General features: G+C 38.2%; 1 protein-coding gene across 7 annotated transcripts in view; it reads left to right on the top strand.

The window, feature by feature from the left end:
• SLC38A9 (solute carrier family 38 member 9) overlaps positions 1-18219 on the top strand; it is a 39241-nt gene extending 21022 nt beyond the window's left edge. For all 7 annotated transcript variants that reach the window (XM_085528454.1, XM_015848728.3, XM_015848731.3 and 4 more), the window contains 6 exons: positions 103-210; positions 1817-1923; positions 7488-7601; positions 8884-9032; positions 15271-15360; positions 17448-18219. In XM_085528454.1, the coding sequence (XP_085384580.1) occupies positions 103-210; positions 1817-1923; positions 7488-7601; positions 8884-9032; positions 15271-15360; positions 17448-17613 (734 nt within the window). In that variant the 3' untranslated portion in view covers positions 17614-18219. The remainder of the gene's footprint in view (positions 1-102; positions 211-1816; positions 1924-7487; positions 7602-8883; positions 9033-15270; positions 15361-17447) is intronic.
• Positions 18220-20669: the final 2450 nt, after the last annotated feature.

Here is a 20669-nt window from a genome sequence, read left to right as displayed (position 1 = left end):
CACCTGAAAATTTCAGCTACTGGTAACTGGTTGGATGGATCAAAGAAAAGCAAAGCAAAAATACTTTCTATTGCCTCTTGCTATTTGTTTGGTCTTTTGTAGGTTCGGTTTCAGTTATCTACTTAGTTCTCTTGGTTACTGTAAAGGCTGCTCACCTGGGAATCCACTTAGAATTCAACTGGTTTACAGAGAACGAATTTTTTGTACCAGGTAAGATAGTTAAGAATGTAATGAAATATGTATGAAGGGCTTAAGACTTTCTAAAACAATTCATGTCTTGTTCACCTCTTAACACCTTTGTGAGGTAAGCAGAGTAAGGAAGTGATGTCTAAAATTGCATCTAGAGGTTGAGGAGTCTTCACTTTCAAACAGCTGTTATCTTTCTGGTATCTTTTTTTCATTTCGTGAATGTTGTTTTGCTTTCCCCTGCTCTCACCAGGACATTATAAATCACTCTGTGAAATGTTATGTCTGTATGAACAATCCTACTGAACGAAGAGAATAGTCTATAGAGATCAATTTCTTGGATTAGGAGACTTCAAAAGAGAGATGGGTGCCAGTTCTTAAGCTGGTTTTTCCTGCTCTTTACAGGAGTTATGTCTTCTAATATTATCATAGAATCATGGGATGATTGGGAGGGCCTTTAAAGACCATCCAGTTCCATCTCTGCTGTCACAGGCAGTGTTGCCACTCACTAGATCAGATTGTCCTATATTGAATTGAATTGGTCCCTCTGATAAATAGCATTACATTTGTAAGAACTGGTGTACCCAGCAAGTTGTTGTAGTGATGGGGAAAACAATGGTGAGAGAAATTCTGAATCTGATTGTTCAGTTTTTACTATGGACATTAAAGTACTGGATGGAAAATAAGCCCAAAACCTGCACTCTGAATCTATTGGTAGCATGTCATGCTTGTTAGGTACTGAAAATACAGTGAATCCAGCCATATGGAAGGTATATTATGTCAACCTTGTTGTGCCCTTTTTGTTAATTTCTTGAAGTGTTTTTAACTTGCTCACCTCATAGCAGTTTAGAGAAAGCTGATGTAGATATTCTTATATAGAGCTCTGCATGTTCTGTTTTTGAGCATCTGATGAGTGTTTTGCTATATTGCTGGATGTTTTCCAGAAGCTGAGCTAGCTCTGGGATCTCCAATTCCTGTAACTCTCTCAAGTGTATACATATCCTTTTGTAATATCAACAAAGATGGTGCTTTAATCATGTCATGGCATTGATAAATTCTGGAGGCTAAAGAGTGGAAAAAAAAAAGGCACCATAGATGCTACAAGGGGTTAGAGAAGGGGCCCATACCCTGATTTTGAAGTAGCGTATCTAACATTTGCATATGGCAGTTTTCTTACGGAAGCATAACCAGCTTGCTAATCTTCATCATTTTCAAAACTGAGGTAACTCACAGAGCATACAGTAGCTTTCCTCTCATTTCCATTTCTGGAGACCAGAACATTTACAGCTGCTGTGGAACCAATTCCTGCCTCAAAAATGCTCTGCAGTCACACTGTTGAGAAGCAGGAAGGCTTGTATGTTTAACCTAAATTAACCTGGTAGACTTTAGTGGCTGGGGTCATGCAAGAAACTTTCCTGGAGGCTGTGTAATGTAGTAACTGCCATCTTCATGCGTTTTGTACTTCCTAATTAAATATTTGTGCTGGCTACGGTTAAGGACAGATTGTCCCTTTTCAACATGATCATTCTTGCTTTTGTGAGTAGACTCTACCATATTATATGTCACCTGCATATTGACACTGTTTGTTTCACAGAAGCAAGTTACTAACACTTTTTCTCCCCTTCTTTAGAATTTAGAGTTCTGTTCCCTCAGCTCACAGGGGTTCTAACACTTGCCTTCTTCATCCACAATTGTGTCATCACTCTTCTTCAAAATAACAAAAATCAAGAAAACAACGTAAGTAATTCCACAAGGCTTTGCTGATTTGTAACTAAATTACCATGCAACTGTTATTTTTTCCAGTCTGTTTCTCTTGAAATTGATCCAGAGACTGTAATAGCTTCAGAATATGTAAATTGGTTTTGTGATCTGATAAGAAACCAGTTATACATCCTGGCTACCAATGAGTAACAGATGAACAACAAATTTATTCAGATGAAACTCCTGAGGAATATCGCAGGATTATATGTGGTCAGGCTGGTGTTAAGTGACCAAATTACATGGAAGAGGCAGAAAAACTGGCAAGGATGCTGTAGAAAAGTAGAGGATTTTACAATAAAAAAGAGGAGAATCTCAAGCACAGAACTGATTCTAGTGGAGGCCTGAACAATAATGTTGAGTAGTTAATGTCTCTTCTGAGAGTTGCTTCAGTGGCTTTTGTGTTAAGGTTTGTAGAGAAACCTGACCCTGTTTAGCAAATCCTCAAAGCTGGGAGCTTCTGTAATACATAGCCTTTGGGCTGGTCTTTTAACCATTGTTGTGTACTGCTCATCCATACGAAACTGCATTCTTTCTTCACTTCACAATTCTTAAAAACTGAGTAAGCATGGTACAGTGTTGAGAGTTTCAGATACATTTGTTTGATTTCTTTTTCTCACTTGTGTTCTGCAGTTCCTATCTAGTTTCATTAAAATCTTGGCCAGAAAGTTAGCTACAATAACATAAAAATATTTTTAATTATTAAATGTATCAAAAACTAGTATGTCTGATTTGATTATGCAGGTGAAGTGCAAGTTATGTACCACTGCATTGAGATGAAATGACTCTTTGCTTTGATAGATCTTTATAGTTAGATTTTTTAGTCCCTGTGAGCCAAGATGTTGATACCCCTATGAAAAGGAGTCCTGAATTCTCTAGGAAGGCTTTTTTTTTACTTTACAGGCATTTCTGATAAATCTAACAGCTAAAGAGTAGGTTAGCAGTGCTCTGGATAAAGAAAATAGGTAAATTATTCTCAATGAGTTGTTAGAAAATCTTACAGTACACAAGAGGGCAATGTTACATTTCTCTTAACTATGGATTTCACATTCTAATGGCACTGTCATTTCTGCAGTCAGCTTTGTAGGTAGCGAAGGTCTGCTTCCTCTTTGCTGCTTTAAGACTTTCCCTGTGGCTTTACCTTTCACATTTATATTGGAGGAAGCAGTCAGAGCTGTGAAAAGCAGCCCCTGAAACATTCTCCAGCTTGCTCCTTCTGTGTTAAGGAGGAAGAAACTGCTGTCTGCTTTTGGATCAGGTTGTATGAGCACCCTCCCTAGAATATAAGTTGGATTTTGATCTTAGACACAGCATCTCAGCAATAATCAGTCCTCAACAATAGTCTTGCACCACAGAAGTGTGTTTAAACTGATCAGAAGGAGCACCTTTTCTTATAGCATGAAAGGTTTATAATAGAAAGCCAAATCTGTGTGTTGTTCTCCTAGGAGTTCCATTTAGCTAGGGATTGTTTTCCTTGCTCCTTTCTGTTTGTAACCCTATAAAAGGTTTTCACATAAGTCTGCAAAGTGCTTTGAAAATATTAATGAAGTATTGATGTTGCTATAGAACTGTTTTGTAATTATTTCCCTTCTCTGCTGGAATAAGTTGAAAGTTTATGTGTGTATACAGATCTCAGCCTCTGTGATTGGTCACGGATAGAAGGTAACTTCCTCCTGTATATCCATATCAAGATGCATTCATATTTCAGCATCTCACAGGGATCAAATGGAGACTGCTGCTTAATGAATGGATCCAAGCTCTTTACATGTCACATGATGGGTGTTCTGTGAAAAGGCAAAGAACTTGACAAGCTGCAAAAGTACAACTTGCTGAAACTAGCAGTCATAAGAACTACTTTGGAGAGGTTGAAAAAGAGTAAGAAAAACAATAGCATGCCTTCTATGGAGTCAGAAATCCAGAACAATAGTAGTTTCCATTCTAGTGAAAGGCATGTATCACTGCCCAAAGTTTAAAACACACACAGGAGGAAGATTCCTCCAGCTGCTGTTCCCATACGGTGCTGTGAGTGTGACAGTAGCAGTGAAGTCAAGTATCAGCAGCACGGCCTAGAGAAGCCCTGTGAGCATAGTTTTTCATCTGCAGCTCTGTGTTGAGTAGTTCTCCCAGATAAATATTCCCTTCTCCTGTCTCCCACTGTTTCCCTCTTGTGTCAGTACGCTTGTGCAACTGCACAGGTCTGGAAATTGAGTGCACATAGAACTAACAGACCCAAGAAAGATTACTTGTTGGGTTTCTTTGTTTTTGAATCTGATTCATTTCTCTCATTTGGTTCCCTGAGCAACTTCTCTCAGCAAACCAGATATTTTTACAAGCCCAGTGCAGGAGCTACAGGTATGCTTAGGGGACATGTTCTGTGTGCAAGTGCTGTCTCCTAACAATTGTTTGTGGACATACCTAGGGAAAGGCTGGGAACAGGAGAGTACTTCTTGTCCACATGGTGTCTGTGGAAGGCACAGAGCTGAGGGTTCTGTGTGTTTTCTGCAGTATTGGAACACTTTATTCCTCAGGAACAGAGTGAGCTTCCACTGATAATACTCTACCATCAGTTTTTCTTTCCAGCCATGATTATGCACAGCATTATGGATCTTATTGAAGTACTTTTGTCACCCTCTTATATGTTATCACTTGAACAGGTAAAGTCTGTTTTCAAGCTATAGATCAAAGTCTAGTTAAGGTTTTCCAGAAGCAGCATCTGCCTTTTGAGAAGTGACCAATCTGAAATGCATCAGTCAAAAGCTACTGTTTCTAATATAGTAATCATTAGTACACAATGATTCAGAATTGTCTATCTTAACACTGACTGCAAACTAGCTTTCAGTACAATATTGAAGAAAAAATAAGTTGTTTTCCCCGAGTCCCATGACAGGGAAAACAAGGCCTGAGAGTTCCCTGCTCTTTTCATCTTCAGAGAAGAAATACCTGTGGAGCCACAGAGCCTCCACTGTGCTGGACCCAGCCTGTGCCTGGGTATTCATCCATGGCTTGTAACATAATGTCTTGTACTATCAGAGCTCTCCTTATGTTAGCTTCACATGGTCTATCAGACTTATCCTTCTTTTAGGAAGCCAATTTCTGTGTCTCTTCCATGACTGCTGCCAGCCTTAGCCCCAGTTTTCTCTAAGTCCAGAGACACTTTAACGCATTGTTCTGTGTGTCTTGACCAGAAAAAGTCCTGGTCAGCAATAACTGTAGCTGAAGTATTGCCCAATTTTCACCTCTGCAGCTGCTTGTTATTTCAGGTGTACTCAGGAAGGGCTTGGCAGGTGGCAAGGTGTCAATCCTTACGGACTGTGACCTGCCTGTTATCTGTGATACTTCCCTTCTTCTCTGATCCCCATTTATTTCTTTCTTTCAACCATCTGTTTTACACTTCATTTTTAGATTATAAACTCTAGATGGAAGGATCACTACATTTATGTCCAGGCAGCTTCCACCTGAGTGGGAAAAGAGCTATCAAGATCTTAATATTAAATTTAAAATAGACAAATGCGATTATTGCTCTGTTGTTTAAAAGTAATCCTTTTATCTCTCTCCACTTGTCCTTTAGTTTTATCTGTAATTATGCTGTCTAAACAGTATTTGTAGTCAAGGTCTTCAGAGAGTGAACTGAGGTCTCCTGAATAGTAATCAAAAGGTGTTCCGGTCACATACATGCACATCTGTACGAAGATAACCCTTTTTCCTACTCAGAAGCAGATATTTGCAGTGCAGTTGATGCATATGAGGAAAGATAAAATTTGTTTTTTGATTGCCACTATTACTTCTTCTTGCTTACAGAAATCAAAACCTGCAATGCTGTTAGGGTTGTGATAGCACCTGGAGTCAAGGCTGTATTGTATCATGCACTATAAAACTGCATTATAAAGATTATCACAGGATTTAGTTTTAGTTTATATTAAAGCAAGCACTCTTTAGAAACTCTAGGATAACTAGTTAATTTAATTTAATAATATTAACTAGTTAAGAAACTAGTTAAGAAACTAGTTAATATAATGACGGGTAACAGCACACCTGCTGGTGACCCTTAATCAAATGTAGTTGAGGGAATGAATTTGCAAGTGTTTGTTTTCAGATCACGTGGCCCCACAACTGCAAGTATTTGTCGCAGCAAAAATAATTTGACATTTGTTCATAGAGACTGTATGTAAGCCAAATACAAATAGCAACTGATAGTTACTGCGCTACCTTAATGCGAGGGGAATACACTTAAAATAGCAAATTTAAAGCGACTTTAAACAAATTCTGTCAGATAACATGCCTTTAAGAGGTAGAAGCTACAGAATCATCTTCCAGCTGTGTATATCTGACCAGCAACAGAAAGAGGTTGCAGCTGTCAGGGGGACAAGGACTGTTAGGCATAGTGTGGAGTCTGCATTACCAGTACTGTGTTGTCTGATCGTGAAGATCATTGGCTTCTTCTGAACTGATGACAAAAAAAAAAGCATTGACCTGGCAAAATGAGCATGAGAGCTGGTTTTCTTTGGAACTTTTCTTGACAATTGTAATCAACCATGTGCGTATTTTCACTGGGTGCTGCCTGTATTTGGAAGATGCCTCAAAGGTGTAAGATACACTTCTTTTGTCAAGGAAGTAGTGTGAAGAAACACTCGGAGAAGCATTCCCTTGCAGAGATGTGAGTGAGCTTTGCCTGTGCTCTGTGAACTGGCTGGTTACCATAGAATCCTGGTCTGCAAGCCATATGGCCCTAATAATTTGGTGCTGTGCCTGAGTTAATAAGATTTGCTTCTCAGTCATAAGAAAATAGGGCTATATATTGAAACATTAGTGATAATCCTCTAAGAAGCTGATTATTAGCGGCAGCTGAGCAAATGGTTTGCTGTAAGGTAATGACTGTCTTGTAGCATAGTGTATGCTTACACAGAATATCATTCATTAATTAATTTAAAAAAAAAAAAAAAAGAAAAAAAGTATTTCTAAAAAAAAACAACAAAAAACCAAGGAGTTGATAATGACAAAGGTAATGTCAGGTACATTGCTATTAAGTCGCTGCACTGTGCACATGAATTCTGTGATTTCACGAAGTACTTGAGAAGATTTGCTCCTTGTATTCCAGTGCTCAATTAGGGCATTTACAGGCTTTGTCATTGACAACCATCTCCGCACCCCAAGGCTTTGATACCAACAGGTGAATGTAAGGAAGGAGAGCTTTATGTTTGTGTGTTTTAACAACTAATGGTTTGTGCACCCAGCAATAGCGTGCTGCTTATATTGGAATATCTTTTTCTTGTATACTTTGCATATCTAGATAAATGTGTAATATTTGTCAGTCTCCAGTTTGAATTATCTTGCACTTTTTGGTATGATCCAGGATGAGATTTGAAGTCTGCATTCAGTAATAAGTGATAGTAAAAATAGTAAAAAAAAAAAAGTAAAATAATAATAAAAACATAAATTATAAAAGCAGCAGCAGCAAATGCAATAGAAATCTTCTACTGAGTTTTTTTCTTTTGCCTGTTTCGTTGTGTCAATGCTGGCCAAAATTAGGTTTTATTTTTCCTTAGGTGAGAGACCTCTCCATTGCTTACTTCCTGGTGGGATTAACATATCTGTATGTTGGAGTGATAATTTTTGCATCTTTTCCTTCTCCGCCACTATCCAAAGAATGTATTGAACAGGTAAGATGTTTTACTGCTCTACACAGTCATCCCTGACCTTTAATTAAGTTATTTAAAAAAATCATCAAAAAACTGCTTCTGCTGCTTGCTTCATGATTCACACATCTGTTCTTCACTCTGGTCAGTTGGCTGATGCTTCATGGGCACTACCACAAGCAGATGAGTAATGCTTTTGTTATCTCATTAGCATGCATGTCTGGTTGCCAGTAGTTCTCTAAAAACAAACATTAAATAAATCCTCTGTGAAAGCAAAGACCAAAGGGAGCAACACAGACTTGAATATTTAGTTTATTTACTTCTGAAAAGTATCACGTTTACATTTAATTGTGTGTGCAGGGACAAATCCTGCTCACTGGGGCTGCTTTCAAGTACTCTAAGGGGAAAAAAAAGAAAACAACCCCCACAAAACATAAAAGGAAATGCATGCGTATTCACATGAGTCTTTGCTATGGATGGGTTTGCAGTATAGCACTGTGGTGGGCCTTGCCAATAAAGTTCTTCAGATAATACATAGCCCTGCTGTAAATGCTATTAAACTCTGCCTATAGGCAAGGCTGATTCTCACACCCCTGACTAATTGAAAGATAGGAATTGTGTGTGGTGATGCATTTTGTGCAAAGAGATCCACATTGCCTGCACAGTAGCTGGCAATAAAGCAGCTTTTAAAGGCTTCCTCTGACTTTAGGTTAGTTAGAACTGGAATTGCTGCTTAACCAGGAAATATATTTTTAAAAACATTTGTAGTAACTTAATGGGATTAAAAAAAACAGTTAATAGATGACAACAGCTGTTATTACAGTTTATTTTCTGTAGTTATCCTAATACTAGAAAGCCACTTAAATATTTCCATGTAATCTAAGTCTTATACTGTTCGGATTTTCAGGTGTTTGCAATGTTTTTATTATGATAATGATCCAATTTTACTGAATAAATACCTTTTTTTCATGATATGACAGGTAATAAGGGCACATGAATTCATTAGTCTGAGCAGTCAGGTAGCTGCTCCACAGGCTTAATTATTTTTGAATGCTGGAAGCAGAAAATATTTTTTAACATTGAAATTGACATCATCTCTTTAATTTTTAAAAAGGATAAAAATAGGAGGTATTTGGTTACATAACATTTTCAAAGGGGAAAAGGAATTTTTCATGTTACTGGGTTGATCTGGCATGTAGACTTGCTTGGCTTTTAACATTTTGTTTCTTGAACACAGATATTAAAAATCAGCACATAAACGTAATCGAGACACCGTTGGTAAATGTAACGTTCTCCTTCTGCTTAGAATTTTCTAGACAACTTTCCCAGCAACGACATCATGTCTTTTATTGCAAGAATATTTCTGCTGTTCCAGATGATTACTGTATACCCACTGTTAGGCTATCTGGCACGGGTGCAGCTATTAAGACAGGTTTTTGGAAACGCTTACCCAAGGTAAGAAGACTATCCTATGATCCTTTTGACAATACCTTGGCACACTGTGCTTAATTACCCAGTTGTACGTAGTCAGAAAGTTGGCTGAGCTTTCAGGAGTTTCCTTTGGTGCATTAGTACACTTCAAAAGCTAATTTCAACATGTTTGCAGAGGCAAAGGTTGAAGGAAACTCTAGCCTGCAGATCGGGACTGCTACGGCTTGGCAGGGCAGAATGGGAGGGACCCGTGTCTTTTGTTTTAGCTTGTCATTTTGTTTTTGTCAGTGCAGTTCCTTTGTCCTGAATTTATATAGCAAAAAAGAAGTTGTGCAGGAAACATAATTCCAGCTCAGAAAAATTTTACCAAGTGTTTTTTAAGTTTTGAAAGGCGTGCACTCTGTGTATTAACCTGTCAGGGTTCAGTATTGCGCTTTGATTGTACATAGCTAGTAATCATCCATCTGTTTTCAAACAGAGCTAATAGCTAACTGAGTTGTTAGCCATGTTATCTTGACCGCTGTTATGCTTATAAAAATAGCTTTTCAGATGCTAATTTCAGAGATGAGCCACACCCTTGCATTTGTACCCTGCCTGAGCACCAGGGAAGAGCTGACCCAGAACTCAATTTGGGTTCTGTTTGTTTGTTGTTGTTTTGTTGTTGCTGTTGTTTTAAATAAAACCTAGGACATTTATATTTGGAATATCATCTGAATTTGTCACAGCTGAGAAGTTGGTATTTATCTCTGAGTTTCTTATTTTATGTTGTGAATTACTGTTGATGAAGGGAAGGAAAAAATATCACAGGAAGCAATGTGTATTTCCTCTGTGGCATCAGCAGTAGCATATGGGTCTGGGAAGACATTGTTAAAAGTTTCAGGTTTCTTCTGGGTCCTAAAATAGGTGTGGAAAGGTCTAGAAACTGGACGTCTAAATTAGGACATGAAATAAATGCCTGCTTTTTTTGATGCTAAATTGTACTCAATTCAAAGAGGAGGAGATTTTTAGGAACTGCTGCAAGCTACTATTGGAAACAAGGCCATTGATTTAAGTGCTAAACGTGGATTTCACAGCCGCTGGGAAATAGCCGTATTCTTAGTATTACATAAACCTGTCTCTTCCCATCTCTTCTCCCAAGTCACTCCCTGAATGGTGCTCATTTCCCTTCTGGCCTCTCCCAAAGTCTTCATACAAGTCCCTGCTCTTGCTGCTGTTTTTAAGCTTTCGTGGTATGATGACAGCGATAATGCACGTTCTTTGTTCTTGTCTCCAGGATAGCTTCATAGCTTCAGTTATCTCCTGTGGGTAGCTCCAGTCTCTTCTTTTTTCTTTTTTCTTTTTTCTTTTTTCTTTTTCTTTTTCTTTTTCTTTTTCTTTTTCTTTTTCTTTTTCTTTTTCTTTTTCTTTTTCTTTTTCTTTTTCTTTTTCTTTTTCTTTTTCTTTTTCTTTTTCTTTTTCTTTTTCTTTTTCTTTTTCTTTTTCTTTTTCCTTTTCTTTTTCTTTTTCTTTTTCTTTTTCTGTTCTCTCTTTTTTTTAAGACCTTATGGGGAGATTTTTAACGTTTCTGAGGAGTCAGAAATCATTTCTAGGAAGTCACTTGTTCTCTTGTTCACCTATTGGAGGCAAGGTAGTTCATTCTGACTGTGTGTGTCTCTCTTCAGTATCCCAAGTATCTCGCATGTTGCTCAAATGTCACTCAAATGATATCCAAGCTCCATCTTCTGTATATTTATAGCTTTGTTTTCCTGTGCAGTGGGGACTAACTGAAGAATGGTAGTGAGCATGAGACCTCTTTCTAGGATTATAGTAAAAGACCCACAGCCTGTGTGTGAAATACCTCTTGAGGACTGGTTTTCACCAGCAACCTGAGCTGATCCTTTAGTAGCACTGTTCTCTTATTACCTTTTAGGGAAGAATTTCACTTTTCTGGGTTTTTCTACCACCAACTACTCTGGAAAAATTAGAACTGTGGTCCTGATTTTGTGAGAGTCTCTGAATTCAATGCTCTACTTATCATCACCTTACCAACAGAATTCTACTGCGTTAATTCTAGAGCTGTTGTGGGCCCTTTGAATCATAGAATCACCAAGGCTGATAAAAACTTCCAAGGTTATCCAGTCCAACCATCCACCTAGTACCTGTATTTCCCCACTAAACTGTATCCCTCAGTACAGCATTTAAATGTTCCTTGAACACCTCCAGGGATGGTGACTCCACCACCTCCCTGGGCAGCCCATTCCAGTGCCTGACCACTCTTTCAGAGAAGAATTTTTTTCCATTTTTGCTAGAATTCCATGTTCTTGCTTCTAGGAGGACTTAGTAGACGTTTTCATATTCCTGTGGTCTCCTTACTGTTCTGTTATGCTGAGAGAACAGGACTTAAAAGGAGGTTGGGGGGAGCTGATCTGTGGGGATGCATTTTGAGAATATGGAGATGGTACCTCTTACTGATATTAAACTGATATCTCATTGTAAACCCTGTTGATCCACCCTAAAGAACTTAGCTGGAAATACTAAGTTGTATGCTTTTCCGTAGGAAAATGATGAATTATATGTACTTGGCTTTTATCAAAACTTTCAGCATCAATGGCAAGCAGTTTCCAGGCAAAAAAAAAGGAGAGTGATCTGTGAAATACGGACTTCAACTCTTAGACATTTATCTAGGGTGTGTGTATGGAGGGGCATGTTTGCAGTCACTTGACTGGTGAATATTTGTTTGTAACTGAGGACTTGGAAGAATGAAGGAGAAAAAAGACCAGAGGAGGTGAGGTTCTGCATCATTAGGCTAGAAGGATCTGATTCAAATTAAAACCACAACAATCTTGGGGTTTTGAGACTGATTCTGTGTTTTTTTCCTACCTTTTCCTGTATTTATTTACAGGCTGTGGAAATAGCGTTTGGGGATGTTTATTGATGGTATGTCCATCCATGTGTATATGCAACAGCATATATATCAGTGTGCCCAATTCATATGGGTGGTGCATTTGAATATCTGTGTTGGCCACCTGTCTTCCACTTAACTCCGCTGTGATTCAATATTCCTTATTAGACTTATTTCCACATCCACATCCTTCATATATTAAATTTCCTTTGCAGCTAACAGAATGTTATAAATTTACATTGTCTGTAATGTAAAACATTACATGTTTTGATTGGAAGGGACCTCAAGAGATCATTGAGTCGAACCCCCCTGCTAAAGAAGGTTCCCTATGGTAGGTCACACAGTTAGGTGTCCTTCAACACTAAGAATCATCCTTGCCTTTGAAGAGCAAAAATACAGATTGACTCTAAACCAGAGGGTTCTCCTTGTCTGTCAGTTTCAGACACCTGTGCCACTGCCTGTCTTAAACAAATACATAGACGTGCTGGACACAGTGGTCTTAGGACAGGCACCATCACAAAGCCTTGAGCCTTCTTGTGCTTTACATGATAGATTTAGTGATAATAGAACACGTCCTGATTTCATCTTTTATTGAGCCAAGAGTACGTTAGTGTAAAGGCCACAACACAGAAAGGGACGTACTGGGACAAAATCCAAGAAAATCTTTCTTCTCTCTCTTGTATTGTAAAAGAAGGCCAAAACTCTGTGTTTGGGGAAATTACTTTCTTTTCTAAAGCAAGATATATTTACAATGGCATCATTTAATGAGTGACTTATAGCCAGAGGCATGTGGTTTATCTGCTGCCTCTGATGTGATTCTGGATCTTCTAACATGTTTAGAAAGCTAATTTTTTCTGGTGTTACTGTTGGCTTGTGGCTACAGTGATAGTTGTGACAGAGAATTCCCTTGATTAATTACATGCTGTGCATAAAATACTTACAGTTATCGGTTTTTAGAATTTCTTTTAAAAACCTCCCTTGCTCTGAGAGGTTAAATGAACTGATGGACAGAAATCCCTTGGCTTTCCTCAAGGATTATCCTCCCCTCACTCCATGGCAGCCCAGCAGACCTGCCAGTTCTTCTACAGATGTGTGTCTTCTGATGCAATGAAGAACATTGCTGCTGTTTGCGTGCATGCTTAGCGATCTGCTCCTCATCTCGCTTCTGCTTTGTGTCTGAGCTGCAGAAACTCATACTATTTTGACTGGTGTCACTTGGGTGAGACTTCTGGGAAGAAAATTCAGTTTTAAATTCACTAACCTTTCAAAAATCTTTACTTACATTAACTTCATTTTAATTTCTTTACTATTTAAATGTGCGTGTTCACATTGTGACTCCACGCTGATTGCAGCACTTGAAATTTCTTTGCTTCTGACCTGTCAGGGTTGTTAACCAGTTCCTTCTTTAGTTTCTTTAATATTACCTGTCCTGGGGTTTGTCTTTGCACTTGTTGGTGTGATTCTTACTTTAAGACTTAATTAATTGTCAGTGTCCTTCTCAATATTTGAGAATGTGACTCCTTCGTTTTTGAAAGGTGAGATAACCTGTGACTATCTGTGTAGTTAAAAACCCAAATATGCAGGTGGGGGGAGGGGGGGGTGCTTTCTTGTGATTTAAATACGCAGTTCATTTTATTGGAGAACTGGAAACATGGTCTAATCTGGGCTGTTATTGAAATGGTAGAAAGGGGTGCAGAAATGTTACAAGGAGAAATAGCATCATCTTTTCCCTTGAAGTGAATGGATGAAAGTCCTTTTTGGGCTTTTTGTTACATTTCTTGCAGTTGCTGCGTAATTGTGACAAGAAAAACTGGAAGACAGTTCTCTGCAAGGACTGCTTTGGAGCGCTTTCAGGCCATTGCTTTCACTTGAGTAAAAATGCATCTTCCCTTGCCCAGATGTTAAAAAAGCAACAACTGCAAACTACAAAATCATTTCTGTTGTAAAATGTGTCAAAATGAAATATTTCCAACTTTTTTTTCAATTTTTCCGGAGTATTGGAGAAGCAGTGGATGTTTGGTCCATCTTTTATTCATAGTCTGATTCCAGGGAGGTGATGCGATCCTTGAGGTTTTACCAGGTTTATATGGGACGGTGTTGCTCTTAAAATGCCACTGCAGCCTTCAGTCTCTGAAGTGTACCTCTCCCGCACCGCTGTTAGAATGCCACACACACAGTTAAGGATGTTATTTCTATCTATTTTTAGATCATTTTTTATGGGCAAATCTTAGAAATAGTGTATATCTTCAATTATGTCTCTGCATGTGAGTTACCGCTGTTCCCCTACACCGGAATGAGTCCCCTCTGCCACTTCAACCTTTCTTCCAAACTTGGAAGCTGCCAGCCAGTCTTTCAGCCATGGAAGTGGTGACTTTTACCACTTCAGCAGCTGTAACCCACCGAAAATGATTGTTCACTAATGACCTTCTATGTAACACAGATACATTCTATGTTTAAAATAATTAGCATCAGCTTACAGGTTTTGATTATTTTAAGAAATCAAACCATTCTGAATCAATAAAAACTGTATCTATGCTTCCTGTGTGCACTTTCTTCTTTCCCTTCATAGAAACAGCTGTGTGACCAAAATATCCCAGTGTTTTTTCTTATATTTCCTGACTTTACCTTATGCTGAAATATGCCAACATTTTATATTCTCTGAAGAAAAGTGATACTCTCCTGAGTGTTTGCTGTGTGCACAGTGCCTGCGCTAAGTCAGTCTCTTGCATTAAAAGCTGCTTGTGGAGAACAGGAAACCTCCAGATTTTTCATCCTTGCTGCAAAAAGAAAAGCAACAGGAAATTATCTGTAAAACCAAAATCAATTTTAAAAAATCTAGTATAAGCAGAATGCGTATCTGAAATTAAATTAGGTCCAGCATCTCAAACATTTGTTCTGTATCAAAATATATTAGAGGTCAGGTATTAAGTGCTTGTTCATTTGTTTTTCATAGTATTCTGTGTAATGTTTTCCTTTCAGTCATGTATCTCTCCTCTCGGTTTCTATAGCTTACTCTGAGCAATCCAGACCTTTCTCTGAGCAAACTAATGCTTTATTGTGCTTTTCCTCAGTATTTGGGTATTCACCTGAAATACGTGAACGCTGAGTACCACATATGATGCTTTCAGAAGAATTGCCAGATTACATGTACTTACTTCTTAAGAATATTTCAAATCAAAACACCGGATATTTGGAGTTTGGTGTTCAGAATTTTCAGTAAATGTTACATTTACTGTGAAATTAATTGGCTTTAATAGCATGAGCCATGCGAATTGAAATACCATCTGTGCACCTGTTGAATATTAGTTTAAATTGAAGGTAATGGTGTTTCATAATAAACACGGGGTAGATTTTAATACCTTTTTTCTCACTTCCCTGTAGTGTTTTCCATGTCCTTGCTCTGAACGTAGCAATTGTAGGAGCTGGAGTAGCAATGGCAAGATTTTATCCGAATATCGGAGGTATCATAAGGTAAGCATTGCTTTGCATATTGAATTTGCCTATGGTGATAATGTGTTTATGTCTCAATTTTGAGTAAGAACAATAATAACATAAATAATTGTAACTTTATATTTTGTGGTCTTAGGCTTTTCTAAGCTGTACAGAGCAATTTCAGAAGTATAAGCAATCTGCATCTGCTCTGTATAAGTTCTGACAAGCAGCTATCCATATTTGTGCCTTTGTATCTGCAGTGACTGAGATGATTCCCCAAGTTTCACTAGTCCTGTACCTGGTCACCATATAACTATCCACATCAAAGACTATTATGGCAGTGTAAGAGTTCCTTGTTATTGTGTAATTTCTCTCAGTTTTTAAGTTAAGACATTTTGAAGCTAATTTGAAAGTCCTTGATAAAAATCCAGTAATGCAAGTTACTTAAAAGGGAAAAGCGACATAAAAATTGTACTTCTAAATTGCATCTCAGACTTACTGTGTTAAACACCTGGGATTTCTGTATTTCTCCTATGAAGACAGGCTGAGAGCTGAGCTTGTTCATTCTGGAAAGGAGAATGCTGAGGGAGATTTCACTGTTACCTTCTGGTACTTAAAGGGAGCTGATACAGGAGGGAGACCAACTTTTACATAGTCTGATAATGACAGAACAATGGAGAACAGCTCTATAGTAGAAGAAAAGAATATAGGTTAGGTATGAGGAGGAAATTCTTTACTCGTAAAGTGGTGAGACGTTGGCACAGCTGCCCAGAGAAGTTGTGGGTGCCCCATCCCTGGAGGTGCTTAAGGCCAGGCTGGATGGGGCACTGGGCAGCCTGAGCTGGTGGGGGCAGCCCTGCTCATGGCAGGAGCTGGGACTGGGTGGGTTTAAGGTCATTTCCAACCCAAACCATTCTATGATTAATTTACATAATCATGGTCATTCATTCCTAGTTTGCATTTTTCCTACAGCAGCCAGGAGAGGGAGATGTTTAAAAATATAGAGATTTGCAATTATAAAACTAGAATGACAAGCTTGGATTAGTTAGTATAGTAAAATAACTTTTTTTTTTTTCTTGATAGCTGATCCTTGAGGTGTTCTTTTTTCCATTTTCTTTTCTTTTGTTACTATATCTCATTTTAGTGAAAACATTCTGATTCCAGTGATAGACAGTTTAGTTATTAACCGAAAATAAATATCATGTAATACATGTCTCTGTTTGCAAACTGATCTTGAGTTCTGCTGACTCATTCACTGTGCATGGCAATTAAGCATTTGGAACAGTGCATTTCCATCTGATAAGTTTTCTATATACGGCCTAACATATATTTACAAGTTTTGTTATGCAGGCTTATTTTATGTAGCATTTTATTTCTATTTCTGCTGTCTAAAGGGCATGATCAAATCTTTGAAATAAAATATGTTGTTAGTTAATAATTTACATTGGGCTGTACTGTTGCTTAGTAGGTGGAAATTCACAGCGGCGGAAAATAATGAAAAAGGTTTGGTAAGCAAGGGAATGGTTAGGAAAAATTAAATGTTTCTTTTACTATTGTTGATTATGCTTCGAGAAGGGCATTTTGATCTTTTAGGGTCTGGAGAATAGGTTTTTTGAATCTCATTAAGTTATTTAAAACAAAAGTTGTGGATTCAAAAGCATTTCTACACCTATGTGCTTCAACATGCATTCTCAGGTGTCTGGGAATCAATGAGATTTGCAGTTCTGTGAGTAAAAGATGCTGAACAAAGTATGCACTGTTGGTATTTTTACGTTGTGTGTTGACAGATTTCCCCAAAGAAAGTCAAAACATCCACAGTGAGTCCAGTCTGTCCCCAGAATCATGGGGGAATGGGACTGGAACTTCAGAGCCGTGTCAGAGCGTGGGCAGGGAGAGTCAGGGGCCTAAGAAGCACATTATGAAATGCCAATTTAGGGCAACAACAAACAGAGATCGGTGTTTAGTGACTGCAAGTAGCCACTGTTTGGTCAGACTGTTCACTAGTTTTGAGTGAAACAAAAGATGACAAGAAGTAAAAGTTAACACAAAGCATTTTGTTCTCTTCCCCTCCACTCTCCCTGTTTGTTTTTTTCTTTCCCCTCCCTTTCTTTTCCCCCTTTCTTCAGATACTCTGGAGCAACATGTGGTCTGGCCTTTGTGTTTGTGTATCCGTCGCTCATCTACGTGATCTCCCTGCATCGTGCTGGGCAGCTGACGTGGCCAGCATTGATCATTCACATCTTTATAATCCTCCTTGGACTGGCTAATCTGATTGCACAATTCCTATTATGAAAACCCCCTTCTCCCTGTGGCTGTCACAAGTGATACTGTGACATTTGGCCACAGCCTTGAGCAACGTTACCACACATGATAATGCGATCTTCTTGAGAAAAGCTGCACCTCTGAGATAAATCCAAAACATCTTACAGGCACTTGAAAGAAAACTTGTTTTGTTCCACTAAAAACACAAGTTTGTGATAAGTGAAGTAGTTCAGATATGATTGGGGTAGTTCTGTTGTTGTTGAATGCACATCAAGGGTTAATGAGGCTCAGATGTTTTTTAACTCCTCAAAAACTCAGCTTTCGGCCCTAAGCTGTGGAACTCCTCTTTCCTCTAAGAGGACTGCCCTTACTGTAATCTGAACGTGCTCCTATGGTATTGTGCACCAGCTGTTTGAAAAGTGCTTTTGTTGCAGTTGTTTTACTGTTTTATTTGGAAAATGAAGAAATTATTTGTTTGTTTGTTTGTTGGCATAAGAAAGGTTAATTTGTACTCATTGGGGTCAAGATGCGCTCTTAATTTTGAATATGCCATTGAATTGTTTTGACAACATTCTTCCTGTAAAAAATTCCAACTGCAAGAAACAATAAACTCATATCCCAGTGTTTTATTCAGAACCAATATGTACACAAGTTATTTGTGATCTTAAAATGAAAAACATCAGGAGGATGAAAAAAAGATTAGAATGAGACTCAGTATCAGAATCCTAGGCTTGACCTCACTTCAACTCTTTTAACTAAGTGAAGTTGTCTTGTCAGTAGTTATTATGCAGTTCTATGGATGCAATATGCTTTGCAGGCTTGGTTCATACTCCCTTGTAGGATCTTCATCTCACTGTGCTCTTCAGCAGCATTCATTGCTGTAGATATTCCAGACCTGAACAGAGACATTAGAGGCAAAGCTACCATACTTTCACGTTGTGCATTAAAGGAAATCATTTCTGTTTTAGCTGATTCTTAAAGGAAACTGGAGGAATCTGGAAAAAGTGGTGGTGTTTCGTTGTTCTTATTACTGTTGATTTTGTCTTATTTTTAACTTCTTATTTACCAACCAAGAGAGTGTGCATGTCTATGTATATACCCTCCTTCACCTGAGAGTCTGAGCCCTAGCCTGAGGTTTGTGCTTATAGCATAACCTGGACAATCTGCCATATTTCTCTAGGGAATTATTTTGTGACTTTTTTTGTATGTGTGTGTGAGTTTTTGTAGTGATGAATGCAGATCCTTTTGCTAACACAGACTTTTTAAACTATGCAAAGGACACTGTCATGGTTCCATGTGTCCTTTGATTTGTATGAAATACACATAATTATTTCATTATCTTCTTTTTGTCTGTTGGAACTTATTGTGCCTTTAAATCGAAATTGAAGCATGCACCCACCATCTGTCCTGCACTGAAATTACTGACGCCATCCTGGCCATCTTCCTTGTGTGTTCTTATTGTCCAGTACATGGTTTCCCTGTTGCCTATGGCCTATCAGTCCACCCTTTCCACTGCCTCACCCTGAGTACATCTGATGCTGCTGACACCATTAGCACTGGACCTCCTCCATAATATTTCAGTAAAGCTTCCTACTCGAATGTCTGTGCAGTCATCAATGCGTGTGACTCTCTGGTGTGTTCCTTCCATGTTCTCACTTGTCTATTTCACAAATTAAACCTCCTGGTTTTTGTTTTTTTTTTTTCCCTACCCAACAAACCTCCCCTTCCTTCTGGCTAATTTTGCACATTAAGTTCCTCAACTTAAATTCAGAGGTTTAGCAACATTAACTTGTTATAGAAGAGAACTTGAACTCCAAAATGAGAGTTAAAAACAAGAGAGGAGATTCTCAAGCATCGCTGGCCTGTTTCACACGAAGCTGAAGTGCTTATTTTAGGTACAGTGTTTCATCTCGGTGCTAACCTGGGTGTCTGCAGCTATTCCATCTGATTATATTCTTCCTTCTTTCATTCGGATTTGACTCCGCCAGTTAAGTCCTTGCTGTTGATGCTAACAGTAAATGTTGATTGATATCAGAAAAAATTATTTCCATTATGATCTGTTAGTTCAGCAGAAATTCCCAGGTAAGACAGAGTTCATGTTGATACATCTCTGTTGTATCTTCTCTTTGCCTTATTTCCAAGTGAGCAAAATGCAACCATCGTATTCGATTAAAATTTAGACAGAAATTATCTGTACCTTCCTGAAAACCTGCTTTAGATCTGGGTTGCACTGAGGTTCTTGCTGTACTTCGACACCTTAGATTTTAGTTTGAGAAGTGTTAGAGTGATAGGAAATAATTCATTAGACTGTCTCGAGTGAAATGCATTTAGTTGTGAAAAGAATATTTCATTTTATTGTGTTCATCTGGGATATTCACGAGTGTCAGAATCAATTCGGGAGTAAACGGAATGAAGATTTATTTTTTATTTTATTTTATTTTATTTTATTTTATTTTATTTTATTTTATTTTATTTTATTTTATTTTAATTCCTTTGACAGCAACCAGCATCGTAAGTTAAAAAGTAATATTTTAAGATGTAAAGGCCAGTGTAATCACCTGAGAAGAAAAAAGCAGATATAGATTGCAGTGTCTCTTCTCATGCAGGCACAGAAAGCAGCCGACTTCATCCTGCTTGCCCATGTGACCTGCAGTGATGGCCAGCTCATTTCTGTTCCAGCAAATCATCCTGTGATTTAACAGAGCAGAAAAGAAACCAGTATATTGATGAGGTGGTGCATTGTGAAATGTTGTTTGTTGTCTTTCCATAGAAGAAGAATAAATTTTGATGGAAATATGGAATTCCATCTTTACATTTGAATTTGCTGGGATAGGCTGAGAAGTGAAAGGCTGGTTTTACTTTCCAAGGGCAAGTGCAGATGATAGGGCTCTAAGTCTGCCTCCTGCCACGATGAAAGAGAAAATTACCTTCTCTATATCCAAGCTTGTACAGGCCTTCTCTGTGATGGCCAAGCATTGTCTGTTCCACTTGCTTAGTGTTGTCATGGTCCAGAGTCTTCCTTTTCTAGCAGCCTTTGAAGTCTCTCCTATATTTCCTGGCTTTCACTTTTGTCTCAGTTTTGCCAG

The sequence above is a fragment of the Coturnix japonica genome, chromosome Z, assembly GCF_054131305.1.
Source record: "Coturnix japonica strain WE chromosome Z, WE-NBRP24, whole genome shotgun sequence".
Lineage (NCBI taxonomy): Eukaryota > Metazoa > Chordata > Aves > Galliformes > Phasianidae > Coturnix > Coturnix japonica.
The sequence above is the reverse complement of the archived record's forward strand: the minus strand, read 5'-3'. Positions and strand labels throughout refer to the sequence as shown.